This window comes from Simochromis diagramma, unplaced genomic scaffold, assembly GCF_900408965.1.
Source record: "Simochromis diagramma unplaced genomic scaffold, fSimDia1.1 OVJJ01000320.1, whole genome shotgun sequence".
Lineage (NCBI taxonomy): Eukaryota > Metazoa > Chordata > Actinopteri > Cichliformes > Cichlidae > Simochromis > Simochromis diagramma.
Window position 1 is genome coordinate 9584927 of NW_024386773.1, and position 25277 is coordinate 9610203.

Here is a 25277-nt window from a genome sequence, read left to right on the forward strand (position 1 = left end):
TCAGCTCTGCCTTAAAATAATATCACCAACCAGTTATTTTTCTGCTTCATCCACCCGCCCCTGTCTGGGTAGCTACAGAACAGATAACCACATGTTAACCCTGATGTTATTTGACCAAGCTGATGTTTATTCGTCAAACATGGTGCAGCAAAATAGTTAGGTTTGCAGAAGCACATAACAGAACACTGATATATGAAATCCATGTTCAAAATGTGTTAAATGAATACATTCACAGCTGCAAAATACAGTGAGTGTGTGTGTGTGTGTTGGGGGGGGTCAGTTATGCTGAAGTTTTTCATATTTATGCAACATCATGCTTTTAAAGGTTGTGTGCTTTAGGAAACTGGAGCAATATTGCATGTTCACAATCCAGGTTAAAAGCCAAAAGCTTTTTTTTTTTTTTTTTTTTAAAGTAATGATCTTGGCTAGGAGATTACCCTCAACTGCAGATATAAGCACTTTTTTTGCACTTTGTACTTTGTACTCTGTATATTTACTGTAGTCTGTTTAGCCTGTCTAATTTTTACCTAAATACCTTCACTTCAGCCCAAATAGTTTTTTATTAAGTTATTCTAAAACAACACAATTTTAAAGCATCAACATGATTGAGCTCTATACCCTGATTTGCTGCACATGGAGTCAAAAACACATTACAATTCTCAATGAGAAAGAGCAAACACATTGACTGTAAAGAAAAGAGAAATAACGCAGTGACATTACTAAAGGAAACTGAAGTTGTGTGGCTAGCTGGGGGTTACCACAGCCTATATTTCTCGAGTACCATTTAAGACACTTAAGAGTCAATTACTTTCACATAAAGTATTTACACACATGAAGGCCACTTTACGCAACTGGCTCGGCTCTTCTCGACGCTGGCATAACTTAGTGTTTGCAGCATTCATGTAGTCTAGACAAGGATGCATCATGATAGGAATAACTTTAAGTTATAGACAGATGAATGAAATATGCTCAGTTGGGAAGCGTATCTGTAACCGGAAGGTCGCCGGTTCGATCCCCGGGCTCTCTGTCCTGGTCGTTGTGTCCTTGGGCAAGACACTTTACCCTACTGGTGATGGCCAGAGGGGCCGATGGCACGATATGGCAGCCTCGCTTCTGTCAGTCTGCCCCAGGGCAGCTGTGGCTACAACCGTAGCTTGCCTCCACCAGTGTGTGAATGTGAGAGTGAATGAATAGTGACATTGTAAAGCGCTTTGGGTGCCTTGAAAAGCACTATATAAATCCAATCCATTATTATTAGCGCAGTTTGTTCGTTAACTTGTTGACGCTGTCCAGCCCCACGCACGGGCGATCCGCAGTAACTCTGAGATTTGCCGTGTTGTGGCGTTAATGTCATTTTTACGAGATTAACGCTGACAGCACTAGTGGGAACACAACGAATATGACTGCACATTTACGCCGACATCATCCTAGTGCAAAGACAAGTGGAAGCAGACAAAAACAACAAGCACGCATGCTACAAACTTTACCCGAGTCATTTAGACAGCCGTTAGCACATGATTCTCCTTATGGGGACCTGATATGTTTAATATGCTGCTGAGAATATAGCCCAGAAGAAGCGTATAGTATAGCTTTTATTTTGGAAAGAGACATTTCTCTGTAATAAACTCTCTTTTCCAAAGATGAGTGATTTCTCGATCAGATAGATTTATTTTCTTTTATTATTATTTTGTTGTTTCAGTAACATTAAATTTAAAAACTGTACTTTTGAGTTAAAATATATATTTATAATTTTAATAAATGACAAATTAAAAAGGCATGAACATTCTTTTGTATCGAAAAAATATCAAACCGTGACACCAAAGTATCGAACTGAACCGAACCGTGAATTTCTGTGACGCCGAGACAAATTCCACTAGTGGAACACAGCCACAGAAACAGAAGCCATTTGTAACAGCAAAACTGCAGACGTGGAAGCAGAGCAACTACAGACGAAAGCTTCGACCTGTTTCACCAATGTAAAGCCCCCAGCATCCAACATCAACATGGAGGGGAGGAAGGCACTCACATCACATAGCAATCACAAGAACATTATCATCCTTCCAGCAGACAAGAGTTTCTGCATGGTTTTGCTAAACCAGAAAGACCATCATGAGAAAAACTGTGTCACTGCTCAGTGACAAAAATACTTATGACCCCCTGAAACAAAACCTAGAAAGTGGTTACAGGAAGAGGGTGATAGATTGCCTGAAGCAGTTAGAACAAGACAATGTTATTGACTGGACCTCATACCACAGGCTATGCCCAGGGGAATCTACAAAGATACATAAACAGGGTGTACCTTTAAGACCAATTGTCTGTACTATCAACTCAGTCGCCTATAACGTCTCAAAGTTTCTGGCTTTGATCCTCAACCCGCTGGTAGGCAGCTCTGAACATCACGTCCAGAAGACCTTGGATTTTGTTGAGAAGGTGAGAGATGTTATTATGGGGGCAGATGAAACAATGGTTTTGTACAATGTTACAATGACTCTTCACTTGTGTTCTAGTCACTGAAGCATTGGAGGTAGTCCGTAAGAGATTACAGGATGAGCCCAACTTCAGTAGCAGAACCACAGCACCGACCGGTTGTATTTGCTTTTGGAACTGTGTCTTAATTCCACCTATTTCACATACAAGGGTCAGTACTACAGGCAGAAACATGGGTGTGCCATGGGTTCCCCAGTTTCGCCCATTGTGGCCAATTTGTACATGGAAGAAATGGAAAAGAGGGCTTTGTTACACTGTTCCAAAAAATAGTAATGTCAAATTATTTTACTGTGTATTTTACAGTTGTGTACTGTTCCTAATTTAAAAGCACTTGGAAAAGGCAGAATCCCATGTCAAATTAGCGCAACAAACTCTATTTTCATTACTGAAAATGACCGTATTTTTATAGGACAGTTATTTTCTGTTATTTTACGGTCGTATTTTGGCGCCCCAGCTGCCGGAATATTACCGTTTTTTAAGATGTTTTTTTTTCCTATTTATAGATGATTTCGTTGTTTAATGACATTAACATGTTCCTAATTTAATGTTTAGCGGTATTTGAAAAAGGCGAGATCCCATGTCAAATTAGCGCAACTAATTGTATTTTCATTACTGGAAATAACCGTATTTTTATGCGGGAGTTATTTTCTGTAATTATACGGTCGTATTTTGGCGCCCCAGCTGCAGCAATGTTCCCTCTAAGCTGCGCACGTGCGCAATTGCGCACTGCTGGCACAGTCTCTGCGCACAAAAAAAATCCAACCTGAATTGAAATTAAAATTAATACTTTAACAATTCTGTTTTGCAGTGTTAGTCAGTAAGTGACTGGCTGCTCCCATTTGGGAACGATGCCACCTTATCCCATAGTCCAGCCAATAATGCGTATATGCGCAGCCAATCAACGTCGTTGACAGGCTATAACAGCGTCCTTATGTGACAGTGATACATCTGCTCTGTCAGGCCTGCAGGTATCAGGTTGTTGTTCTCCTTTATCTCATAGTGGACAGGAATTATTTTTTGGAGTGGCACAAATAATTTGTGTGGCATCAGATTTGATGCAGAACAGCTGATTGTTCTATAAATAGTTTGAAATGTTTATTTAAAAATGCCTTGGCTGCATTTAAAAAAAAATAGCTGCAAAAAACTTTGTTTGCCAAACTCTGTTACTTTTTTGAAGAAGTAACTATATGATTAATTGCCCAGCATTGGTCATTATATACTGTATTTTGGAGACAGAGAGTTGCAGGACTCTCTCCCAGACCACAGACTCATAATACAAGTCAGAGCTTTATAAAAAAAAATAAATAAAAAAATAAAAAAATTGTGTTTTCAAAATTGGAGTTCAAGTTATTTTTACTTCCAATAGAGCTAACATACTACACAGGTCATGAGCAAGATGGGTTTTTTTACATTTTCATTGTAAATGGGCTAAAGCAGTTAATTAAAAGTAGTCTAGCATAAATGTAAACGCTGTAATTTGATTATTTTAATAAACCATATAACTTGGATGGATTCGATGCCGGCGTGACCACAGTGCACATGTCTGATGTCGCTCACAGTGGTCCAAGGGACCGCTCAGGGAGTTTGTGTGTTCACTCAGACACGTGAAAAATAAGAGGGAACATTGTTCATGAGTAAATCATATAAGGCTTACATGATTTACTCATGAAAGTGGCCACTTTCTCATTACTTTCATATATTGTTTTAGTAAGTGTCCAAAACATACAAGTTTCATTTATATAACTTTTCAAGGGATCTTATATCTGTTTTCAGTCTTGTATGCTTTTCATACAAGTTTCACACAAGACAGATACAAACTTTATAGGATTTATATATATCTTTTCCATATGGGTAGAGCCGGCTCCTTGAAGTGAATAACGGAAGCCGGCTCCTTATTGGGAGCCATGTGTTTTTTTTCTTTCTCTCACCCTCTCTCTTTCTTTTTTTTTAACTTCATGTCGCTTGTGATTGGCCAATATGTGTTTGTGCCTTATGTTTGCGCTGAGCAGAGGGGGAAGGGGTGGTAGTTACACTCACAGCAGCAGTAGCACATGAACAGTGCAGGAGGAAGAGAGAGAAAGAGAGCCAGGGGCAACAACAAGAGTCAACATTGACACGTTAGAAAGGTATAGTCAAGAAAATAAGTGACACCAAGAAAAGAAGCAAAATCTAGAATAATTTCAGTTTGGTTTGCAGTGTTTTGTGTTCTTCACTTTAAATTTGTTTAAAAGGAAAAAGTTGAAAGTTGAAATAGTTAAAAGTTGAATTGTAAATAGTTGTTTTTTGTGTTTTATAATTTGTTTTTTACATTTTATGTGGAATGAATAAATAAATCCATCCATCCACTTCTCCTTTCAGAGTCGCGGGAGCACTGGAGCCTGTGCCAGCTGTCTTAGGGTGAGAGGAAGGGTACACTCTGGACAGGTCGCCAGTCTGTCGCAGGGCTAACACACAGACAACCAATCACACTCACATTCACTCCCATGGGCAATTTAGTGTTTTCAGTTGACCTAACCCCAGCAGCCATAGCTGGAATGGCCAACGGGCATACCGGGCATTTGACCGGTGGGCCGATGGTGATTTTTCATTTTTATGGGGCGATGTTTTTTGTTTGTTTGTTTGTTTTTTGTAACAGCACAAACAATAAAAGGTGTTGGATTGGCCAGATGCTGGTCGATGTGTAAAAATAACTCAGTTGTTTGGTGGTGGCTATGGTGGAGCTTCCACAGAGGCAACAGGTGAATGAGGGAAAGTGGAGGCAGGAGGAGGAGAGACCTGATGCGGCCGCCGGGCCGAGTATCAGGTGTACTGAACTTCAGGTAAGAAGTTATGACCTGCAGTCTATCTGGGTCAGATATAAACCAAGTTTAGGTGGAGTTTATTTTCGTTGTGCTGACTTTTTACAGTCAGTTACAATAATTCGTACTGCGCACTAGCTAGCATGACGGTGTTTCTATATAGCTGGGTGGGTGCTTTGATGTTACTGATAGTGAACTTTATTTTATTCATAAGGTTAGTAGAGTTGCCAACAGTCCCGTAAAAAATGGAATCATCCTGTATTCAGAGAAAATATTACGCGTTTCGTATTGAGCTGAGAAGGAACACAGTTTGTCCTGTACTTCAGCTACAATGGAAAAGACACAAAGCTGGAGTTATTCTGTGTTTACGCCGCACAGCTGCTGCTTCTTCTCTCATTCTCTCCCCCTCTTGTTGCTACTTCAATCATGAAACTGATCAATGATCAGCTGATCAGTTTTTCTCTCTTGTTTGCTTATCTCCCACTTTGCGCCAGAAACAGAAAACCAGCAGATGTCGCGCTAAACAACAGCAGCACGTTTAAGCTTGATCAGCTGTTGTTAGAATTTATTTAATATTAATTTCTAGTTTTCAAGCTGCTGGTCATGATATCGGTTTGGATATGTGGTGAGAGGAAAACATGAAGATGAAACCAGGAGATGTCCTTACTGAAACATCAGAGCTGAACAGGTGATGGAGAAACAGGTTTACCTTTTAGGTGACATGAATGAGTTGAAGGGAAGTTATGAACTGTTTCTGAGAGACAAATAACACCAGGATCCTTTGTAGCTGACAACTGGTAACTGCAGGGGCGGATCTAGCAAAGTTTTGCCAGGGGGCCAGGTAGGGCATTAACAGGGAAAGGGGGGCACAAAGAAATACTTTTCTTTCTTCTTCTCATTTAAAATATCTCACTTTTATTAAATAATTATCTGAATCTTACAACCAAAGTTTTTATCTGAAGTAAAATGTATAGAAATCATGCATATACCAACAAGACAGTGTACATCACTGTTACAACAGTGTTTGTTTTCATTCAAAGGCTCTATGGCTTTAATACCTGGTGGGCCGGTCTCTAGTCAAAATGCCCGGGCCGATTTTTTGTCCCAGTCCAGCCCTGCCAGTAACTGCAAGTCTTTGGACTGTGGGAGGAAGCCGGAGTGCCCTGGGAGAATAAAAATAATAGCCGATCTAGGAGAGAAGGACAACTGCTGCCTGATCCCTTATGTGTCAGAAGTATTGGAACAGTTGAGACACATTTTTTCTAAACACCGTGGGCCAAAAATTGATCCACCCCAACGATCGGGTCCCCTGACACAAACAGAGTAATATAGTGCACGCTGTTAAGTGCAAGGAGGATTGTCATGATTTATACATTGGGCAAACTCTGGTATAGCAGCTGGCACAACACAGAAGACCTGACTAGTCGGGCCAGGACTTCACACTCTATTTCCTTCAACAGGCCAGGTGGACACTCTTTCAATGATGAGGATGTAAACATCCTGGACAGGTAAGGAACGCTGGTTTGAGCGAGGAGTCAAGGAGGCCATTTACGTGAAAAGGGAAAGGCCATCTCTGAATCGCGGAAGGGGCCTAAGGGTGCCATCTTACAATGCTGTGATTGCAGCCATTTCCCAACTCTTTGAATTGTACTCATGGCCATTGATCAATGGTCTTTGATCAGTGGTCATGATCAGTGGTTGTTGATCAGTCGTCATGACAATTGGCATATTAATCATCAAGGAACTGGCCTCACAACCCATTGTTCATTCAGTGGGGTAGATTTAGTCATTGTGCAAATGTACTCTTTAGGTTGGGGAAACCTGCAGTCAGCTGAGATTAAAGAAATGACTTGGATGAGTGATGAAATGTTTCTCCCGCTTAAAGCGCTACATCCAGATGAACAGAATCAACGTCTTGGGATAAAGAAGTGACAGGAGAAGCAGCCTTCAGCCATACCGTGAGTGTTAATATCAGTGCACGACAACAACCAGCTTATTGAAGAACATTTGTGACATTAAAATAAGATTATTTTTAAACTATGCTGTCATATTACCTTAATAAGAACTTAGCTAGACAGCCAGAGGATCCACATCTGAGTCTGACTAACGAGACAGGGGACGCAAAAATGAACACAATGCAAAAGACAAGTGATTGTTACAATTAAACAGGAAATCACTAACACGCAGAGAGAGAGAGACAGACAGACAGACAGAGAGACACGTGGACAAAATAAGAACTGCCTAAACTAAACAAGGACCAGAGAACTAAGCAAACTCAGAAGCATAACGAAATAACACACTCAGGAAATAAACCTAAATAAACCAGTCCAGAAATAACTAACAGTCTCATGCAAAGACAAAATACTGTCATGGCGACAGACCACTGAGTGACATAAAATTTTGAATAAGGTAAACTTGTAAAAAAAAAAAAAAAATCCATAAAAGTCTTTTGTAAAACAGAAATTAAATGCAAAAATGTCTAATATGATTTTTAAAAGCAATTCTATTTAGAGTTTTTTCCCCTTAAAGTCTTTTCTATGTTATGTTAAACCAAAATTATAAATAAAGCAGTAAAGGCTGTAACCTGAAAAATTCAGTTCTGAAAATACAGTTCCTTATAATAAATAAAATCTGAACAAATTATTAATTTAATTTGGATTTTATCAGTGGTGAACAAAAAGTGGACCCAAGACGGCATAAAATCAAAGTATCCAACAAATTTAAGTAATTCAATTTAGTGGTTGTACATGGAAGGTCAGTCAGCTTGACAAATAACAGTCAAAAAGCAAAGTTCAAAAAGAAGAAAACATTCATGTTAAAACAGCCAAAAATAGTTAAGATGTAACCTCACAGTCAGTCTGTAATCTAAAGGATGACTACACAAACCATAAACTGAAATAACAGTTTTATAGCTACTGAACTTCACCTTTTTATGGTCACTGTGTTTATTTAACAAGGAACCTTGGAAGGTTGATTTAAATTAAATATTTCCTCCACTTGCTAAAATCCTATGAGCAATGTGTCCCATACCAACATATTTGCCCCACGTTTGCCCTACGACAGCAATGACAGCAAAAACAAACCAAAACAAAAACCCCTCTCTATTGCCCCCTAGTGTCTGACTGCAGTGTAGATCATAACCTCACCGTGATTTTGGTTTCATTGCACTAGTTTTCTTATAAGTTTGTTTTTATCACTAACATAATATATTTACCCAGAATTAGGGAAATCCCTCGGTTGTTAATTCAAGAAGTATTGTAGTTCAGACATTACTTCTGCTTGTTTGATTGTATTAATGGAAGGATGCTAAGATGTGCAGCAGGAAGCCAAAGATGAGACACTGATACTGTTTATATTAGAAACAGAGAAAGGCCATGGAGCCAACCCTGCTGTTGTTCCTCATATCTCTGTGTGGTGTATTTCAAGCATCATCATACACGTAATAATGTTGGTCCCGTAATAATATTGAAACTGACCAATTCTACTGTCACGACATGATAACTTTACAATGCGGAGAAAAAAGAATGTTTCTTTTTATTTATAGTATGATGCGATTCCATACTAGATTATTGACGAATGTGAGTTGTTGTTATTCAGCCTGCTACGTGCCCCCTTTTCAAAAGCTAGTTATACAATATATAAAACTCTTCCAAACTTCAACCCCCCAAAAAACTGATGTCATGCTTTCTCCCAAAACTCATCAGTTTTCAACTCAGACTACAGTCCTACACACCAACACCCTCTATACCCCTCTATTAATTTACATATGAACAAAAAGCAAATACAAAAACCAACCCAAAGAGACTTTAAAGCGATCTCTGCATGATTCTACTGTAGAAACATGAACAGGTAGAAATGGAGCCTGCAAGTCTCTGTTTTTGTTACCTGCTGTATATTCAAATCAATTCAATTTTATTTATATAGTGCCAAATCACAACAGCAGATTTATATTGTACAGTAGATACAGAGAAAAATCCAACAATCATATGACCCCCTATGAGCAAGCACTTTGGCGACAGTGGGAAGGAAAAACTCCCTTTTAACAGGAAGAAACCCAGAACCAGGCTCAGGGAGGGCCGGGGCCATCTGCTGCAACCGGTTGGGGTGAGAGAAGGAAGACAGGATAAAGACATGCTGTGGAAGAGAGACAGAGATTAATAACAGACATGATTCAATGCAGAGAGGTCTATTAACACATAGTGAGTGAGAAAGGTGACTGGAAAGGAAAAACTCAATGCATCATGGGAATCCCCGGCAGCCTACGTCTATTGCAGCATAACTAAGGGAGGATTCAGGGTCACCTGGTCCAGTCCTAACTATATGCTTTAGCAAAAAGGAAAGTTTTAAGCCTAATCTTAAAAGTAGAGATAGTGTCTGTCTCCCGAATCCAAACTGGAAGCTGGTTCCACAGAAGAGGGGCCTGAAAACTGAAGGCTCTGCCTCCCATTCGACTTCTAAATACTCTAGGAACAACAAGTAAGCCTGCAGTGCGAGAGCGAAGTGCTCTAATAGGGTGATATGGTACTACAAGGTCCTTAAGACAGTGGTTCCCAAACTTTTTTTTTGCTGCGCCCCCCTTTGTTTTACAAGAAAAATGTTCGCGCCCCCCTCGCGCGCGCACACGCACGCACGAACATATCCTCCAACCACACACACCCATATTTTTCTCCATTGCCGTTTATTTCACACCTCAAACATTTAGTAAACAATTAAGCAAATACAAGTAATATGCAATAAATTGCAGGTAGTAAGGAAATAAACTACTAACTCTTTTAAGCTACGTCCGCACCTACACGGGTATTTTTTGAAAACGCAGCTGTTTCGTCCACACGTAAACGGCGTTTGGAATCACTCCTTAAAACTCCCTTTTTTCGTTTACGTGTGGACGAGGAATACAGAGTTCATCACGCAACGTCAAAGGTATGTGCCTTTTTTCACGTCACGCTGTGCGCCACGTTATTGTTTACATGAGATGAATTGCAGAATGGGAGACAGAGACAAAATACTGTTAATCTGACAATCTTCAGGTTTTACACGCAGTTACTGTCCCTCCATTTACAAAGGCAGAGGCGTCACGGTGTAATTATTTTACATGTAGTTGTTTTTTTCCTGTGTAATAATATTCAACATTGCTATCAATAAATTTTTCAATCCCTCTGCAAAATGGGTTCAAAAACATAAACAACTGTTGGATGCTGTTTGTCCGTGATTTGTACAGGGGGAAGAAATCGTGGCAGGATCAGCCTGATGTTATTTGTATCCCGCTGTAACTTTACTGTATAAAGAGCTAACATCTCCAAAATGTCAGGAGTAGTTAGTCATTACAACAAGTGTTTGTGAACTAAAAATCAAGAATGTGGGATACTGTTTGATTTGAAGAGCCCAGCGCTGCTCCTGACGAAGGAAAGACCAATTCTGCAGGGGAGACCTACCTTGGCACTTGTGCAGGTGAAACCAAAGGGAAGATATGCTTCACCATATTTTCTAGTCTTTGGCTTAGAATGAAGTTGGTTTGGAAACATATTCAGCTATGCTTCATCTCCTGATTTGCGTTTGTGGAGGCGCCCCGTGCTAGCAGTGTCCAAGCTTTGGTTTGTTTTTTTTCTTCTTCCTTTTCATAGCGCGCCCCCCCCTCCCCTCCTAGGGGGCGGGCCCCAGACTTTGGGAAGGTCTGCCTTAAGATATGATGTAATATATCCGCTCTGGCTGCTGCTGCTTGCTTTTACAGCTGGACTTTGAGCCTATACCTCATCACCTCATCTAAGTATTATAAGTGCTGTAGGAGTCAAGCTGTGTTTTATTAACCAGTATAGTGTAACAGTTAGTGTAACAGTAGATGATGTTTAACACTTTTACAGCTGTACTTTGAACCGAATCATCCCATCGAAGTATTACATGGGCTGTGAGAGTCAAGCCTTTGTGCTGCTTTTGTGTTTTATTAACCAGTCTAGGAGTTGAGCTGATTCACGGTGTTGCTGCGCTTCTTCATTGTTTCGTGTGTGCTCTTCTCCGTGAAGGATCAACCTGTGTAAGTTCACTAACGTAAAGCAGAGGTAATTGTGCGATTGTAATCTGGCTAGCAGACAAATTTATTACACAGCAACTCATATAGTCACTATAGTCACTTTTTTGTTTTTTAACCAGCAACAATTACCTCAAGATAATTTGTATAATACAAGAGAGGTGATAGGATCTGGAAATTCCTTGTTTATGGTAGCTAAATGTTATATTAAACACAACCATAAACAGTGCTACACATAAGCAGACTTAATAAAATCAAATTAAATTACAAAAAAGGAAACTAAGTAAAAAACATTAAAAATAATTTTCCTTAAGGTTCATGCTTAGTAATGTAGTGTAAATAACAACAGCATTTCTCACTGTTTTATGATTTTCCTTGTAGTTACTTTTGTCATGCAGCTGGTGATCCGTCGGTACCGTCCTGCAGACAAGGACACAGTGCTCACCCTCTTCAGTACTGGCACCTTGGAGCATATTCGTCCATGTTTCTATAACGCCATGACCAGTCCCCTTTACCTCACCATCACCCCGACTCTGTGTGTTGTTGGTTATCTCCTTGGCTCTGTGTTTGGGGCTGTACTGTTCCCAGCAGCTTGGGTAGGTCTCATCTACTACTGCTGTCATGAAGTATATGCATACTACGTCAGGTATAAACTTCGCACCGACATGCAGGACATCCCTGGGAACTTCCTCAGCAGACCTGATGACTGTTTCTGGGTGGCTGAGGCTGAGGCTGGAGCGAGAGCCCAGGTTGTTGGTATGGTGGCTGTGGTAGCTAAACACAGTGGGACAGAAAAGTATGGGGAAATGTTCAGAATGATCATTTCCCCACAGTATAGACGGATGGGCCTCGGCTTAAGGTTGACTCAGACTGCGGTTGGCTTCTGTAAAGAACGGGGCTTCTCCAAGGTGGTGTTGGAGACTAGCTCCACCCAAATGGCAGCTGTGGCCCTGTACAGCAAAGTGGGGTTTAACCGTGTCCAGTCTAATATCAAAGGACAGGCAGCTCATTGGATCATTTCACTGGCTAGGGTCACTATTATAAGGATGGAAAAATACTTGTAAACGTAAAATAACACTCATTAGCAATGTGTTGTTTTCATGCTTGGCTCCTCTTTAACAGTGGTTTAATATTTGGCAATGGTTAAACCTGACTGTAACCAAAACCCTCTGGTTTAGGTGTGAAAAAATGCCAAATTTGATGTACACTGTAGGACTCTATGAACAGATATGAATGTAAGGAACAAGATGTTGTTACTAAAAACTTTCTGGTTTCCTCCTACTACACCATGATTCACTAACAGGTAATCCTTACAATGTGTACTTTTCAGTGATGATTTCACATAATCAGTTGTACTGACCACTTTTAACTGTTTTAATTAATAAATTATTTTTATTTAAAAAAAAAAAGAAAGTGAAAAAAATACGTTTCAAAATCTCCGTATACGCCCACAGGCGTTAGTAGTTGTAACAAATAGTGTTTGAAAATTCATAATTCTTATTATGCGAGAGATAACGTCCAATGTATAATGTCTAAATGTTTTTCTATTAATTACCAATATTTGGAGAAACATTTTAAAATACAGTACACACAACATATTGTAAGCACATGATACAAAGTATGTAAAAATCTTAATAACAAGGATTTTAATTTGCTTATGAAATGAAGATTTGATTTTTAAATTCAGTATGTTGTACCCAAATCTATACTGTGGATATGGATGTGAACAGCAGAGGGCGCTACTGACCTGAATAACACTGAAGCTCCTTTGATGAAAATAATTTATTTCTGATATTATACAGCATTCACTTCCTTTTCTAGAAGGAAGTATTAGATGTTTAAAATATAACTGCACCATAAACAGTGCTGGAAAGTAAATACAGTACATTTGCTAATATGCCGTTTAAACTCAAGTTTTACATCTAGAATATGTTGTGATTGGCTATGATGCAGCATGTGAAACAATAACAAATGAGCTAGTGCACGGCAGTTCATGGGTAATCAAAATCGTTTGAAACTCACTGACTGCTGTAGATGTTGTGCATTAAAACTTCCAACATTTTAAAATGTGATTTGATTTGTCATTTGTCACAATAGAAAGGAAAATAATAGTATCTCCTGCGAAAGTCCATTAATAATAACTTTGATTTGTATAGCGCCTTTCAAAAAAACCCAAGGATGTTTAGCTAAAAAGCTAGAGGTTGAAGGTTTTGTTGAAGAGATGAGGTCTGAGAAGTCCCATGGATGAGGACCGTAGCATCCGAGACTGTGTGTATGGTTCCAGGAGGTCAGAGACATATTGAGGTGCCAGGGCATTGAGGGTTTTGTAAGTGAGAAGAAGAATCTCGTAAGTAATGTGTGACTTGACCGGAAGCCAGTGGAGATTAATGAGGGTGTGGGTAATATGTTCCCAGAGCTTAGTGCCTGTTAGAAGCCTTCCAGACTGTTAAAAGCCTTCTGGACATACTGGAGGCTATCCAGGGCTTTAGTGGAAATCCCAAACAGGACTGCATTTCAGTAGTCCAGCTTGGTGGTGACAAATGCATGGATGAGTCTCTGCTATAGAGTCAGTGAGTGATGCCCGAATTCAAGAGATGTTCATTAGGTGGAAAAAAGCTGCTTAGGTGACAGATTTGACATAAGCACGGAATGAAAGAGTGGAGTCTAAATTGACACCCAGATTGCAAACCTCAGAGGGAGGTTAAATAAGGAAGCCGTCTATGTCAATGTGTACAGTGGCTTGCAAAAGTATTCGGCCCCCTTGAACTTTCTCACATTTTGTCACATTACAGCCACAAACATGAATCAATTTTATTGGAATTCCACGTGAAAGACCAATACAAAGTGGTGTACACGTGAGAAGTGGAACGAAAACCATACATGATTCCAAACATTTTTTACAAATAAATAACTGCAAAGTGGGGTGTGCGTAATTATTCAGCCCCCTTTGGTCTGAGTGCAGTCAGTTGCCCATAGACGTTGCCTGATGAGTGCTAATGACTAAACAGAGTGCACCTGTGTGTAATCTAATGTCAGTACAAATACAGCTGCTCTGTGATGGCCTCAGAGGTTGTCTAAGAGAATATTGGGAGCAACAACACCATGAAGTCCACAGAACACACCAGACAGGTCAGGGATAAAGTTATTGAGAAATTTAATATAGCAGGCTTAGGCTACAAAAAGATTTCCCAAGCCTTGAACATCCCACGGAGCACTGTTCAAGCGATCATTCAGAAACGGAAGCGTGCACTGCACAAAGTTGGCCTTCATGGAAGAGTGGCAAGAAGAAAGCCATTGTTAACAGAAAACCATAAGAAGTCCCGTTTGCAGTTTGCCACAAGCCATGTGGAGGACACAGCAAACATGTGGTGCTCTGGTCAGATGAGACCATAATGGAACTTTTTGGCCAAAATGCAAAGCGCTATGTGTGGCGGAAAACTAACACTGCACATCACTCTGAACACACCATCCCCACTCTCAAATATGGTGGTGGCAGCATCATGTTCTGGGGGTGCTTCTCTTCAGCAGGGACAGGGAAGCTGGTCAGAGTTGATGGGAAGATGGATGGAGCCAAATACAGGGCAATCTAGGAAGAAAACCTCTTGGAGTCTGCAAAAGACTTGAGACTGGGGCGGAGGTTCATCTTCCAGCAGGACAAGGACCTGAAAACTGCTGTTCACAAATGCTGTCCATCTAATCTGACTGAGCTGGAGCTGTGTATATATATATATATATATATATATATATATATATATACTCTGCAAAAGTTTTAGGCAGGTGTGAAAAAATGCTGTAAACAAAGAATGCTTTCAGAAATATAAATGATTGTTTATTGGCCCCAAATGTATTCTGCAGCAGGACGACAACCCCAAACATAAAGCCAAAGTCATTAAGAACTATCTTCAGTGTAAAGAAGAACAAGAAGTACTGGAAGTGATGGTATGGCCCCCACAAAGCCTTGATCACAACAACATTTAGTGTGTCTGGGATTACATGAAGAGACAGAAGGATGTGAGGAAGGATACATCCACAGAAGATCTGTGGTTAGTTCTCCAAAATGTTTGGAGCAACCTATCAGCCGAGTTCCTGTATGCAAGTGTGCCCAGAAGAACTGATGCTGTTTTAAAGGCAAAAGGTGGTCACACCAAATATTGATTTGATTTAGATTTCTCTTTTGTTCATTCACTGCATTTTGTTGATTGATGAAAATAAATGATTGACACTTCTATTTTTGAAAGCATTCTTTGTTTACAGAATTTTTTCCTCACCTACATTAAAAATGTTTGCACATCATAACCACTTTTGGGGTTGTTAATCATGAAAAGTAGTGTACAATGTCTGTAGACCGTACAGGTAATGTATTAGACATGTATTACTTTTCTTAAATTAATCACCTGCCAAAGAAAGTAGTTTGGTACACTATTTTTTACATTACTTTCCTGTTACTCCATAAAATGGCCTGAAATGCACTGTCACATAATTACCAGATAACATTATAAACCTAAGGTTACAGTCCCACACACCAACATAAATCCTTATTCAAATGAGGACACATATAGAAACCCTTTTGCAGTGTTTATGAACACAAAGTTGACAACACAAAGCAAATATGAAAACCAGCCCGAAGAGACTGTAAAGCGATCTCCACATGATACTACTGTCGAAACATGAACAGGTAGACATGGAGCCCATGAGTCTGACTTCTCTCAAAAGCTGTACTGAAATCAGCTGATTGCATTACTTGTGAGTATGAAGACAAAGGCATGTTTCTTTGATGTTTTATTCTTCCCACAGATAACAGAAGAATCTTTGTTACACAAGAAATGGCATAAGTGCAAATCCCTTTTTAGCAGATTATCTTTCTTTTTAATATACAACACTGGCAACTACGTTAACAGTGGACTACATGCAGCTCACTACATAAGTATAAATTAGGACTGAGATGACATGAGCCCCTCCTTTACGTTGGTTGCCAACCGCCGTTAAACAGAAAGACGAAGAGGAAGAAGCCATGAGCTGTATTTCAGTTTGTTGATGGTAACTCACAGAAATATTGATTGCGAGTTGTTCACACTGTCGCCAGCGTTCACATGCTCTCTGCAGATAGACTGGCCAGCCCCCAAACAGACTGCAAACGCGCTACTCCCGCTGAACCATAATTTCCGCGATTTTTGACACTTCCGCGTTGCCTTCGTTTTTCGGTCCCGCAGGTTGTTGGAAGGTTGTGATTTCTGCAGGATAATGGCGTGGATTAGGAAAACTTTCTGCATGGTTGACTTTGTGTAACATTTTTGTGTAACAGTAGAGGATGTTTAACACTTTTACAGCTGTACTTTTAACCGAAGCATCCCATCGAAGTATTACATGGGCTTTGAGAGTCAAGCTTTTGTGTTTTATTAACCAGTCTAGAAGTTGAGCTGATTCACGGTGTTGCTGCGCTTCTTCATTGTTTCGTGTGAACTCTTCTCATGAAGGATCAACCTGTGCAAGTTCACTAACGTAAGGCAGAGGTAATTGTGCGATTGTAATATGACTAGCAGACAAATGTGTTACACAGCAACTCATATAATCGTTTCTTGTTTCGTTTTTTTTTATTAAGTTGGATAAGGTCTGTTAGAGAGCTGTTGGTGGTGCACGAACAGGCCTGTGCTGTTGCTGAATGATAGTGATGTGCGGATCGATCCTGAAATATCGATTCCTCCGATACCAATCATTTATGTTCTAGAATCGATTCTCACATTAAAATATCGATATTTTAGTAATTTAGGGTAAATTTTTAGTTTATCATTAACAGGAACACAGTGGAAAGAAACTATAACATTCGGATTGTCTACATTCAAAGGAACTACTTCCTCTTCCACCTTTCATAGTCATTTGCGAAATAGGCTGTCTGTCTCGCAGGCCCTTGGCGTGCACACTCACAAAAATGACTGAGCGTAATTGGAGTCATGTGCGAACCTATTTTACCTCCACAAAAACTGAGACGTGGTTTGCAATACATGTGGAAAAAAGGTGAGGTGTTGTGGCCACACTAGGGAGACATTCAAAAAGGCTGTTGGGGGTGGGGATAAATACATTTTACAGTGTTTATTTATCGGATAAAATACGTTAAATGTCCGGATACAGCGGGGGTGTCTAAATTCAGAGGCTGCTTCCACCCGAGGACCCGGGCCTTCGCGGTCTAAAGAAAGACGGGTATACGGCACGAGCTCCCTCGGTGGAGTGAAACTGCCGTCTGCTCCTTGCTATCTAAAATATAACCGGACGCTGGCGTAAACTCTCGACCGTCTCACACTTCTGTTTAATCAGTTTTCTGTTTGACGTTTATTCAGCTGTGTGAAAACCCCGAGGAACCCTCCTGAGGGATTAATAAATTAAGTTAAATTTTATTTAATCTAATAACTTTAATCTCAGCCAAACTGATTTACTCACGAACAAATAAAACACTGAAAAAGCCAAACAATAACATTTTTAAGTTATCTAAGTGACTTATATATCATGTTTAACCCAAGTAGCGAAAGACCGCGGGGGTTTGGAAACGATGTGTCGATCGCAAGGGTGTAGATTTGATTGTGGCATTGGTGGGGACGGATTATTCAACCACTGAACCCTGCCCTGTTTCTTATTTTTTCCTTTTTGTTTTTGCTTCTTGATAAAAGGAGAAATATACTTGCCTACATATGCTATTCTACATGCTTTTAAACCATTTAAAATTACAATTCACAGTTTTATATGTGAATTATATAATGTTAAATTACTATTAAACAAATGACTAAGTATTTTAGACTTTAGTTTACTTCAGTCATATTCCATATAAATCAGGTATCATATAAAAATAGCTTCAAATACAGTCATGACAATAAAAGAATATGACTTTAAGGACTTAACAACATTACTTCAGTTATAGTACACTAACATCTCTGACACATTAGCACTAGGGGAACACTGAATGACCTGGTGGGTTTTGTCCATAAAACTACTCGTCTAAGATTACCACAAAGTAAAAGATCTCTCAGCAACATTATGCAACATTTTAGGCACTATTGCCCTCTATCAGATCAGTGAGCTGGGATGTTTTATTCTAAACATGAACTACTGTTACAGCAACAGACATGGACATGCCCCACACAACAAACACATGCCTGCTCCTCTCGTTAGCTGAAATGAACTGCTGGCATATTTGTTTTACATCTATACTGTCCAGTCTCTCCTGGTGGACATGGCATCACATTATTCATGGTTACATACAATTTTAGACTGATGTGGGCCAAGCCTAGCACCTACTTGCCAACCTTGAGACCTCAGAATTAGGGAGACATTCAAAGGGGCTGGGGGGAGGTATACATGTACATGTATATACAAAAAACTTGAATTTTACAGTGTTTATTTATCGGATAAAATAAGTTAAATGTCACCGTTATTATTGTCCGACCGTAAACAGGCCGGGGGGTGTCCAAATTCAGAGGCTGCGTCCACCTGAGGATCCGGGTGGGCCGGGTCCTCTGAAAGCCGGGTAGACCGGAAATGAGCGACTGTGAAATTGGACGGTCTAGCCTTCAGAATTACGTCACCTGCCGTCTGCTCCTTGCTGTCTAAAATATAACCGGACGCTGGCGTAGATGGTCGAATAAACTGCTGTTTTCACACAGCAGTTTATTCAGCTGTGTGAGAACCCGGAGGAATCATCCCGAGGGATTTTATTTAATCTAATTTAATCTAATAACTTTAATCTCAGCCAAACTCACCAACAAATAAAACACAACTAAAGCACTGAAAAAGGCCAAACAATAACATGTTTAAGTTATTTGACGTTTACACAGCTACATTCTCGCCTGAAAATGTGTTAAAAGTTTATTTTGCGACCCAGAAAGAGTAATAAGAGTAATATTAAAACTAAGTAGCTGCAGTAATAGTGGCCATTGTTGGAAACTGGAATTGGCTGGGCCAGTCTGGGATATGGTTTTCAGTTTTGTTGTCCGGGTGGAAAATCGGGAGAAATTGGGGAGAATGGTCGCCCTGGGAGATTTTCGGGAGGGGCACTGAAATTCGGGATTCCCCGGAAAAATCGGGAGTGTAGGGATGTATGTCCTAGCATAGCCTGTAACGTTATTGTGACGGACACATTATATGAGTGAACTTGACTTTAAGTGACTTACAGGCTTCTTTGAAAAACAATTTCTTATTTCCAGGTTCTTCCGTTTTGCTGCCATCCTCCTCGCAGCGCAGGTTTGCCGCTGCTGAAACTAAACAGAGCTCCCTGAAAGGCTCAGCCAATCACATTGGCCATATTTGTCACATGAGGTAGGACTCCAGTAGAGAACGTAATTTAACTCTTTCTGCACCGCTCGCTGAATGAGACGCTGACAGATCGTTTTTCTCTTACTATTGGGTTTGTTTTTCTTTACTCGAAGACATCAAATTATTGGTGGGGACAATTCAATAATCGCTGGATATTGGTGGGGACATGTCCCCTCCGTCCATGCCAAATCTACGCCCTTGGTCGATCGGCTCAGATATTTGAAGTTTGCACGGCTACATTCTCACCTGAAAATATGTTAAAAGTTTTTTTGCGACCCAGAAAGAGAAATAAGAGTAATATTAAAACTAAGCAGCTGCCGTCATTGTTGGAAACAAGTACTCTGATGTCCTGTAATCATTATGATGCTATAATTTGAGATACAATAAATAAAATAAGTTTTTGTACAAAGTATCTGTATCGGATCAGTATCGTCGATACCACCCTGAATATTACTTGGTATCGGATCGGAAAGGAAATCAGTGGTATCGCACATCACTACTGAATGAGTTGAGTATAACGTGAGTGTGATCATGTGTACAGACACTGTGTAACGGGTTTTCTGGCATTTAGACACATTTGATACCATTATATCCATGACGTAATGACATACCATTAAACTATCACGTTACTCATCCTTATGGCGTGCCACGTGCATTTAAAAGTGCAAAGACTGTAAAATAACGAGCACGTTCTGTGGTGGAGAAGTATTTTAAATCAAGGCAAAGATGGAGATGTATCAGATTGTTACGTTGTTGTCTTGTTAAAAGGAAAAATTAACATTTTTGAGCAGGTACACCTAGGGCTGTTCAATATAACGATATATGTATCAGATGATGATATAAAAACGTCTATCGTTTCATTTTATGCTATCGTTTGTTTCGTGGTGTCGCAAAATAAACTGTTTACGGCAATATTTTTTCATCCTTTTGATGGTCACTGTAGTGGCTATATTAATTTCTTCTTTCTCTCTTTCTCTTATATTTTATATAACCACACTACTGACGGACAAGCGCCTGTTTTATGCGTTGTGGTTAGCAACAACGACGGTAACACCATCCCGTGTCCGCTTGTTTATGTTCCACATAAACCTTTCACAATAAAGCTCAATATCCTGTTGAGACTTTTCAAAATAAACTGAATCACGTGAAAGAGCAGATTATATACGGATGAGAAGTAAAAAAGAGCCGTCAGGTGCAAAAAAAAACAAAAAAACCTTAGACTCAAACGTTAGAACAGGCTTTTCCCCGCAGCACGCCGTGTAATAAATACTCACAAAGAAAACGGCAGCCATTACAACTTATGTCTAAAAATGTATAGTTTCATGCATCGGTTAAAACACTCGACTCCAGGTACATAACGCGCAGCTGGAAACACTTCCCGCAAGTTGAGCTGCCCGAGAGTCACATAATTTACAGAAAATGTTACATTTTTGTGATTTATATTGTTATCGGGATGACAGAATTCTTATATTGGGATATGAGATTTTGTTCATATCGCACAGCCCTAGGTACACCTGACTTTCAGCTATTTAGTTGAAAACTGAAACTACTGCTCATCTTCACTATACGAACCAATCTGCAGATTACATTCACCAGCCACTTTATTAGGTACATCTTGCTAATACTTGGTCAGCTTGGCATTTGCATTCAGAACTGCCTTAATTCATCATGGCATAGATTCAAGGAGGTGTGGGAAATATTCTCAAGAGATTTTGGTCCACGTTGACATGATAGCATCACAGAGTTCTGATGCAGATTTGTTAGCTGCACATCTAGGATGTAACTTTCCACATCCCAAAGGTGCTCTGTTGGATTGAGACCCAGTGAGTGTGGAGGCAATTTCAGTACAGTGAACTCACTGTTAACCACTTTGAGATTATTTGAGTTTTATGACATTGTGCTTGAAAGCTGCCATCAAAGGATGCACTGGTACACTGTGGTGATAAATATTACCGGTACCCAAGTATTGGAGATTATGTATTGGAATTTCAGGAGCGGGACCACGCCTCCAAACACGCTCCTTCCAGTTGTCATCTATATAGGTTCCCCCCAGTTCTGCAAACTGTTCATTCTCGTTCACGTGCCCCATCCTCCCTCCCTCCTTGTTCTCAATTCTTTAACTTATTCACTCCTATTTAGTACACGGGGATCTGCCAGGCCCGGGAGCCATCACCAGTCCTCTTTGAGGCCTTCCCCAAACCGCACCTCAATTAATGTCCAAGCATTCACCTTTACCTACTAAAACGCTGTCAAACCTAAAATGAGAACGTGGGCCCAGCTACTGAAGAGTCAGCAATGATACTCAGGTAGGCTGTGACATTTAAAAGATGCTCAGCCAGTGCTAAGGGCCCAAAGTGTGGCAAGAAAACACATTAATTAGACCAGGCAACATTTTTCTAGTATTGTGTTGTCCAATTTTGCTGACGCTGTAGTCTCAGCATTCTGTTCATAGCCGAGTATGTTTAAAAATGCTCGTCTATATAACTTCGTTGTAACAAGTGGTTATTTGAATTATTGTTTCTATCCTATCTGCTGAAAGCTGTCTGGCCATTTTCCTCTGCCTTTTCCCGTCAACAAACCATTTTCATCCCGAGAACTGGCACTCCTTAGATCTTTTCTCTTTTTCAGACCACCCTATGTAAACCTTGGAGATGGCTGTACAGGAAGACCCTGTCGATCAGTAGTTTCTGCACCAACAACCTTGCCATGTTCAAAGTCACTCACATTACCTTTCTTCCCCATTCTGATGCTTGGTTTGAAAATCAGCAGCATATTGTGAGCATGTTTACTTGCCAAATAGTTTTGAGTCACTGCCATGTGATTGGCTAAAAATGTATGTCAACAAGCAGTTGTATCACCTGTAATAAAGTGGCTGTTGGGTGTTGTTTTTACAATACATTGATTCAATTTTAAGATCGTAACATAAATAACTGAATCTGAAAGTCATGCCAAGCACAAAAACCTAATAGAGAGCTATTTAACCCAGTCAGTGTTGATCTCGTCGAAATGACGTTAATGCCATAACCGCATTAACGCGGCAAATCTCCGTCAGCAAGTTAGCGCAGATCGCCCCGTGGCAGCTAAATGTTGTATTAAACACAACCATAAACAGTGCTACACATAAGCAGACTTAATAAAATCAAATTAAATTACAAAAAAGGAAACTAAGTAAAAAAATAATTTTCCTTAAGGGTCATGCTTAGTAATGTAGTGTAAATAACAACAGCATTTCTCACTGTTTTATGATTTTCCTTGTAGTTACTTTCGTCATGCAGCTGGTGATCCGTCGGTACCGTCCTGCAGACAAGGACACAGTGCTCACCCTCTTCAGTACTGGCATCTTGGAGCATATCCGTCCATGTTTCTATAACGCCATGACCAGTCCCCTTTACCTCACCATCACCCCGACTCTGTGTGTTGTTGGTTATCTCCTTGGCTCTGTGTTTGGGGCTGTGCTGTTCCCAGCAGCTTGGGTAGGTCTCATCTACTACTGCTGTCATGAAGTATATGCCACCGTCGTCAGGGTGAGACTTCGCAACGACATGCAGGACATCCCTGGGAATTTCCTCAGCAGACCTGATGACTGTTTCTGGGTGGCTGAGGCTGAGGCTGGAGCGAGAGCCCAGGTTGTTGGTATGGTGGCTGTGGTAGCTAAACACAGTGGGACAGAAAAGTATGGGGAAATGTTCAGAATGATCATTTTCCCACAGTATAGACGGATGGGCCTCGGCTTTAGGTTGACTCAGACCGCGATTGACTTCTGTAAAGAACGGGGCTTCTCCAAGGTGGTGTTGCAGACTACCTCCACCCAAATGGCAGCTGTGGTTCTGTACAGCAAAGTGGGGTTTAACCGTGTCCTGTCTAATGTCAAAGGACTGGCAGCTCCCTGGATCATTTCACTGGCCAGGGTCACTATTATAAGGATGGAAAAATACTTGTAAATCAAAAATAACACTCATTAGCAATGTGTTGTTTTCACGCTTTGCTCCTCTTTAACAGTGGTTTAATATTTGGCAATGGTTAAACTTGACTGTAATCAAAACGTTGTTCAGGTGTAACTTTGGAAAAAAATGCCCAATCTGTTATATACTTTAGGACAAAGCACTATGAACAGATCTGAAAGTAAGGAGCAAGATGTTGTTACTAAAACCTTGTTTCCTCTTTATAGAGTACTTTACATATTCTCTGACTACACCTTAAGCCCCCCAAAAATTGTCTGTTAACAACATAGGCCCAATTAGCAGCTCCAGTCCTGTGAACCAAGATTTAACAGTTAATCCTTGCATTGTGTACTTTTCAGTGACGATTAGAATAATTTAATGTAATCAGATGTACTGACCACTTTCAGCTGTATTCATTTAAAAAAGAAAGAAAGAAATGTTTTAAAATGTCATAACTGAGATACAGTACACACAACATATTGTAAGCACATGATACAAAGATACATGTCGTAATAATATTAATAATAAAACCATTAACTTTTAAAAGGTAAACGTAGAGAATTTATATGCATCAGAGTGGACTTAAAATTCTCATTAAACTCTTCCATTGTTTTACACCTTTTTTCCTTGATGTAATCAGAATAACTGAGATATTTGCTTATGAAATGAAGACATGATTATTAAGACTGATAATGTTGAAAATTAAATCACAAATCTAAATCCAGTATGTTGTGCCCCAGTCTGTACTGTAGATGTGAATGTGAACAGCAGAGGACACTATTGATCTAAGTAACACTGAAGCTCTTTTGATGAAAATCAGTATTTACTGATATTGTACTGTATTTACTTCCTTTTATACCAGAAAGTATTAGGAGTTTAAAATATGTGTGCACCAACAACAGTGCTGGGAAGTAAATACAGTACATTTTCTAATATGCTTTGTGAACACAAGTTTTACATCTAGAATATGTTGTGATAGACTGTGATGCAGAATATGAAACAATAACAGATGACCTAGTGCACAACTTTTCATGGGTAATGGTAGCAGTTTGAAACTCACTGACTGCTGTAGCTGGTGTTCATTACAACTTCCAACATTTTAAAAATTCTATGACAAATTCTATTTGTCATTTTTCAGACCAGAAAGGAAAAACATAGTATCTCCTGCAGTTAGCAAAAGACCACAAGGACTCCTCCCATTGTTTTTTGTGTTTTCCCATGCTGTACTGAAAACTAATTCCCCTCTCAGTGAAGCAAAATATGCATTTTGAGGACTCAGGGCTGTGTGTCGGACAGGGTCGTCTGCAGTACGGGGGCCCCACAGGGAACGGTTCTGGCTCCGTTCCTCTTCACCATCTACACTGCAGACTTCTCCCACAATTCCACCCAGTGCTTCCTGCAGAAGTTCTCTGATGACTCTGCAATAGTCGGCCTCATCACTGATGGGGACGACAAGGAGTACAGAGGTCTGACCCAAGACTTTGTGGACTGGTGCCAGCTGAACTACCTCCAGATCAACGCCAGTAAAACCAAGGAACTGGTGGTAGACTTCTGCAGGCACAAGCATTCTCCACTGCAACCACTGAACATCCAAGGTATGGACATTGAGGCTGTGGACAGCTACAGGTACCTTGGTGTTCATCTGAACAATAGACTGGACTGGACTCATAACTCAGACGCCCTCTACAGGAAAGGGCAGAGCAGGCTGTACCTGCTGCGGAGACTCAGGTC

At 40.1% G+C, this 25277-nt stretch overlaps 2 protein-coding genes across 10 annotated transcripts; both read left to right on the forward strand.

Moving 5' to 3' along the window:
- The first annotated feature begins 4846 nt into the window (after positions 1-4846).
- On the forward strand, positions 4847-14126 carry LOC120718624 (N-acetyltransferase 8-like). 5 transcript variants are annotated; one of them, XM_040007228.1, is made up of 3 exons: positions 4847-4884; positions 7171-7243; positions 11689-14126. In XM_040007228.1, the coding sequence occupies exon 3, from the start codon at positions 11700-11702 to the stop codon at positions 12369-12371; it is 672 nt and encodes a 223-aa protein (XP_039863162.1). In that variant the 5' UTR covers positions 4847-4884; positions 7171-7243; positions 11689-11699; the 3' UTR covers positions 12372-14126. The 5 variants fall into 5 exon arrangements, with proteins under 5 accessions (XP_039863162.1, XP_039863135.1, XP_039863152.1 ...); XM_040007201.1 differs by having other exon boundaries at positions 4850-4884; positions 11232-14126; XM_040007218.1 differs by lacking the exon at positions 4847-4884 and adding an exon at positions 11232-11313 and having other exon boundaries at positions 6401-7243.
- LOC120718580 (probable N-acetyltransferase camello) lies at positions 4857-24618 on the forward strand. Of its 5 annotated transcripts, XM_040007158.1 has the most exons (3): positions 4857-4884; positions 7171-7243; positions 22864-24618. In XM_040007158.1, the coding sequence occupies exon 3, from the start codon at positions 22875-22877 to the stop codon at positions 23544-23546; it is 672 nt and encodes a 223-aa protein (XP_039863092.1). In that variant the 5' UTR covers positions 4857-4884; positions 7171-7243; positions 22864-22874; the 3' UTR covers positions 23547-24618. The 5 variants fall into 5 exon arrangements, with proteins under 5 accessions (XP_039863092.1, XP_039863067.1, XP_039863078.1 ...); XM_040007133.1 differs by lacking the exons at positions 4857-4884; positions 7171-7243 and adding an exon at positions 15606-17319; XM_040007144.1 differs by lacking the exons at positions 4857-4884; positions 7171-7243 and adding an exon at positions 15608-16806.
- The last annotated feature ends 659 nt before the right edge of the window (positions 24619-25277 follow it).

Excerpts from the sequence above, each read along its gene's own strand:
- LOC120718580 (XM_040007133.1), top strand. The coding sequence starts at position 17,256 with ATGTGCGAACCTATTTTACCTCCACAAAAACTGAGACGTGGTTTGCAA. Across the intron at positions 17,320-22,863 it reads GCAATACATGTGGAAAAAAG|TTACTTTCGTCATGCAGCTG; the intron begins GTGAGGTGTTGT and ends TTTTCCTTGTAG.
- LOC120718624 (XM_040007201.1), top strand. The coding sequence starts at position 11,673 with ATGATTTTCCTTGTAGTTACTTTTGTCATGCAGCTGGTGATCCGTCGG.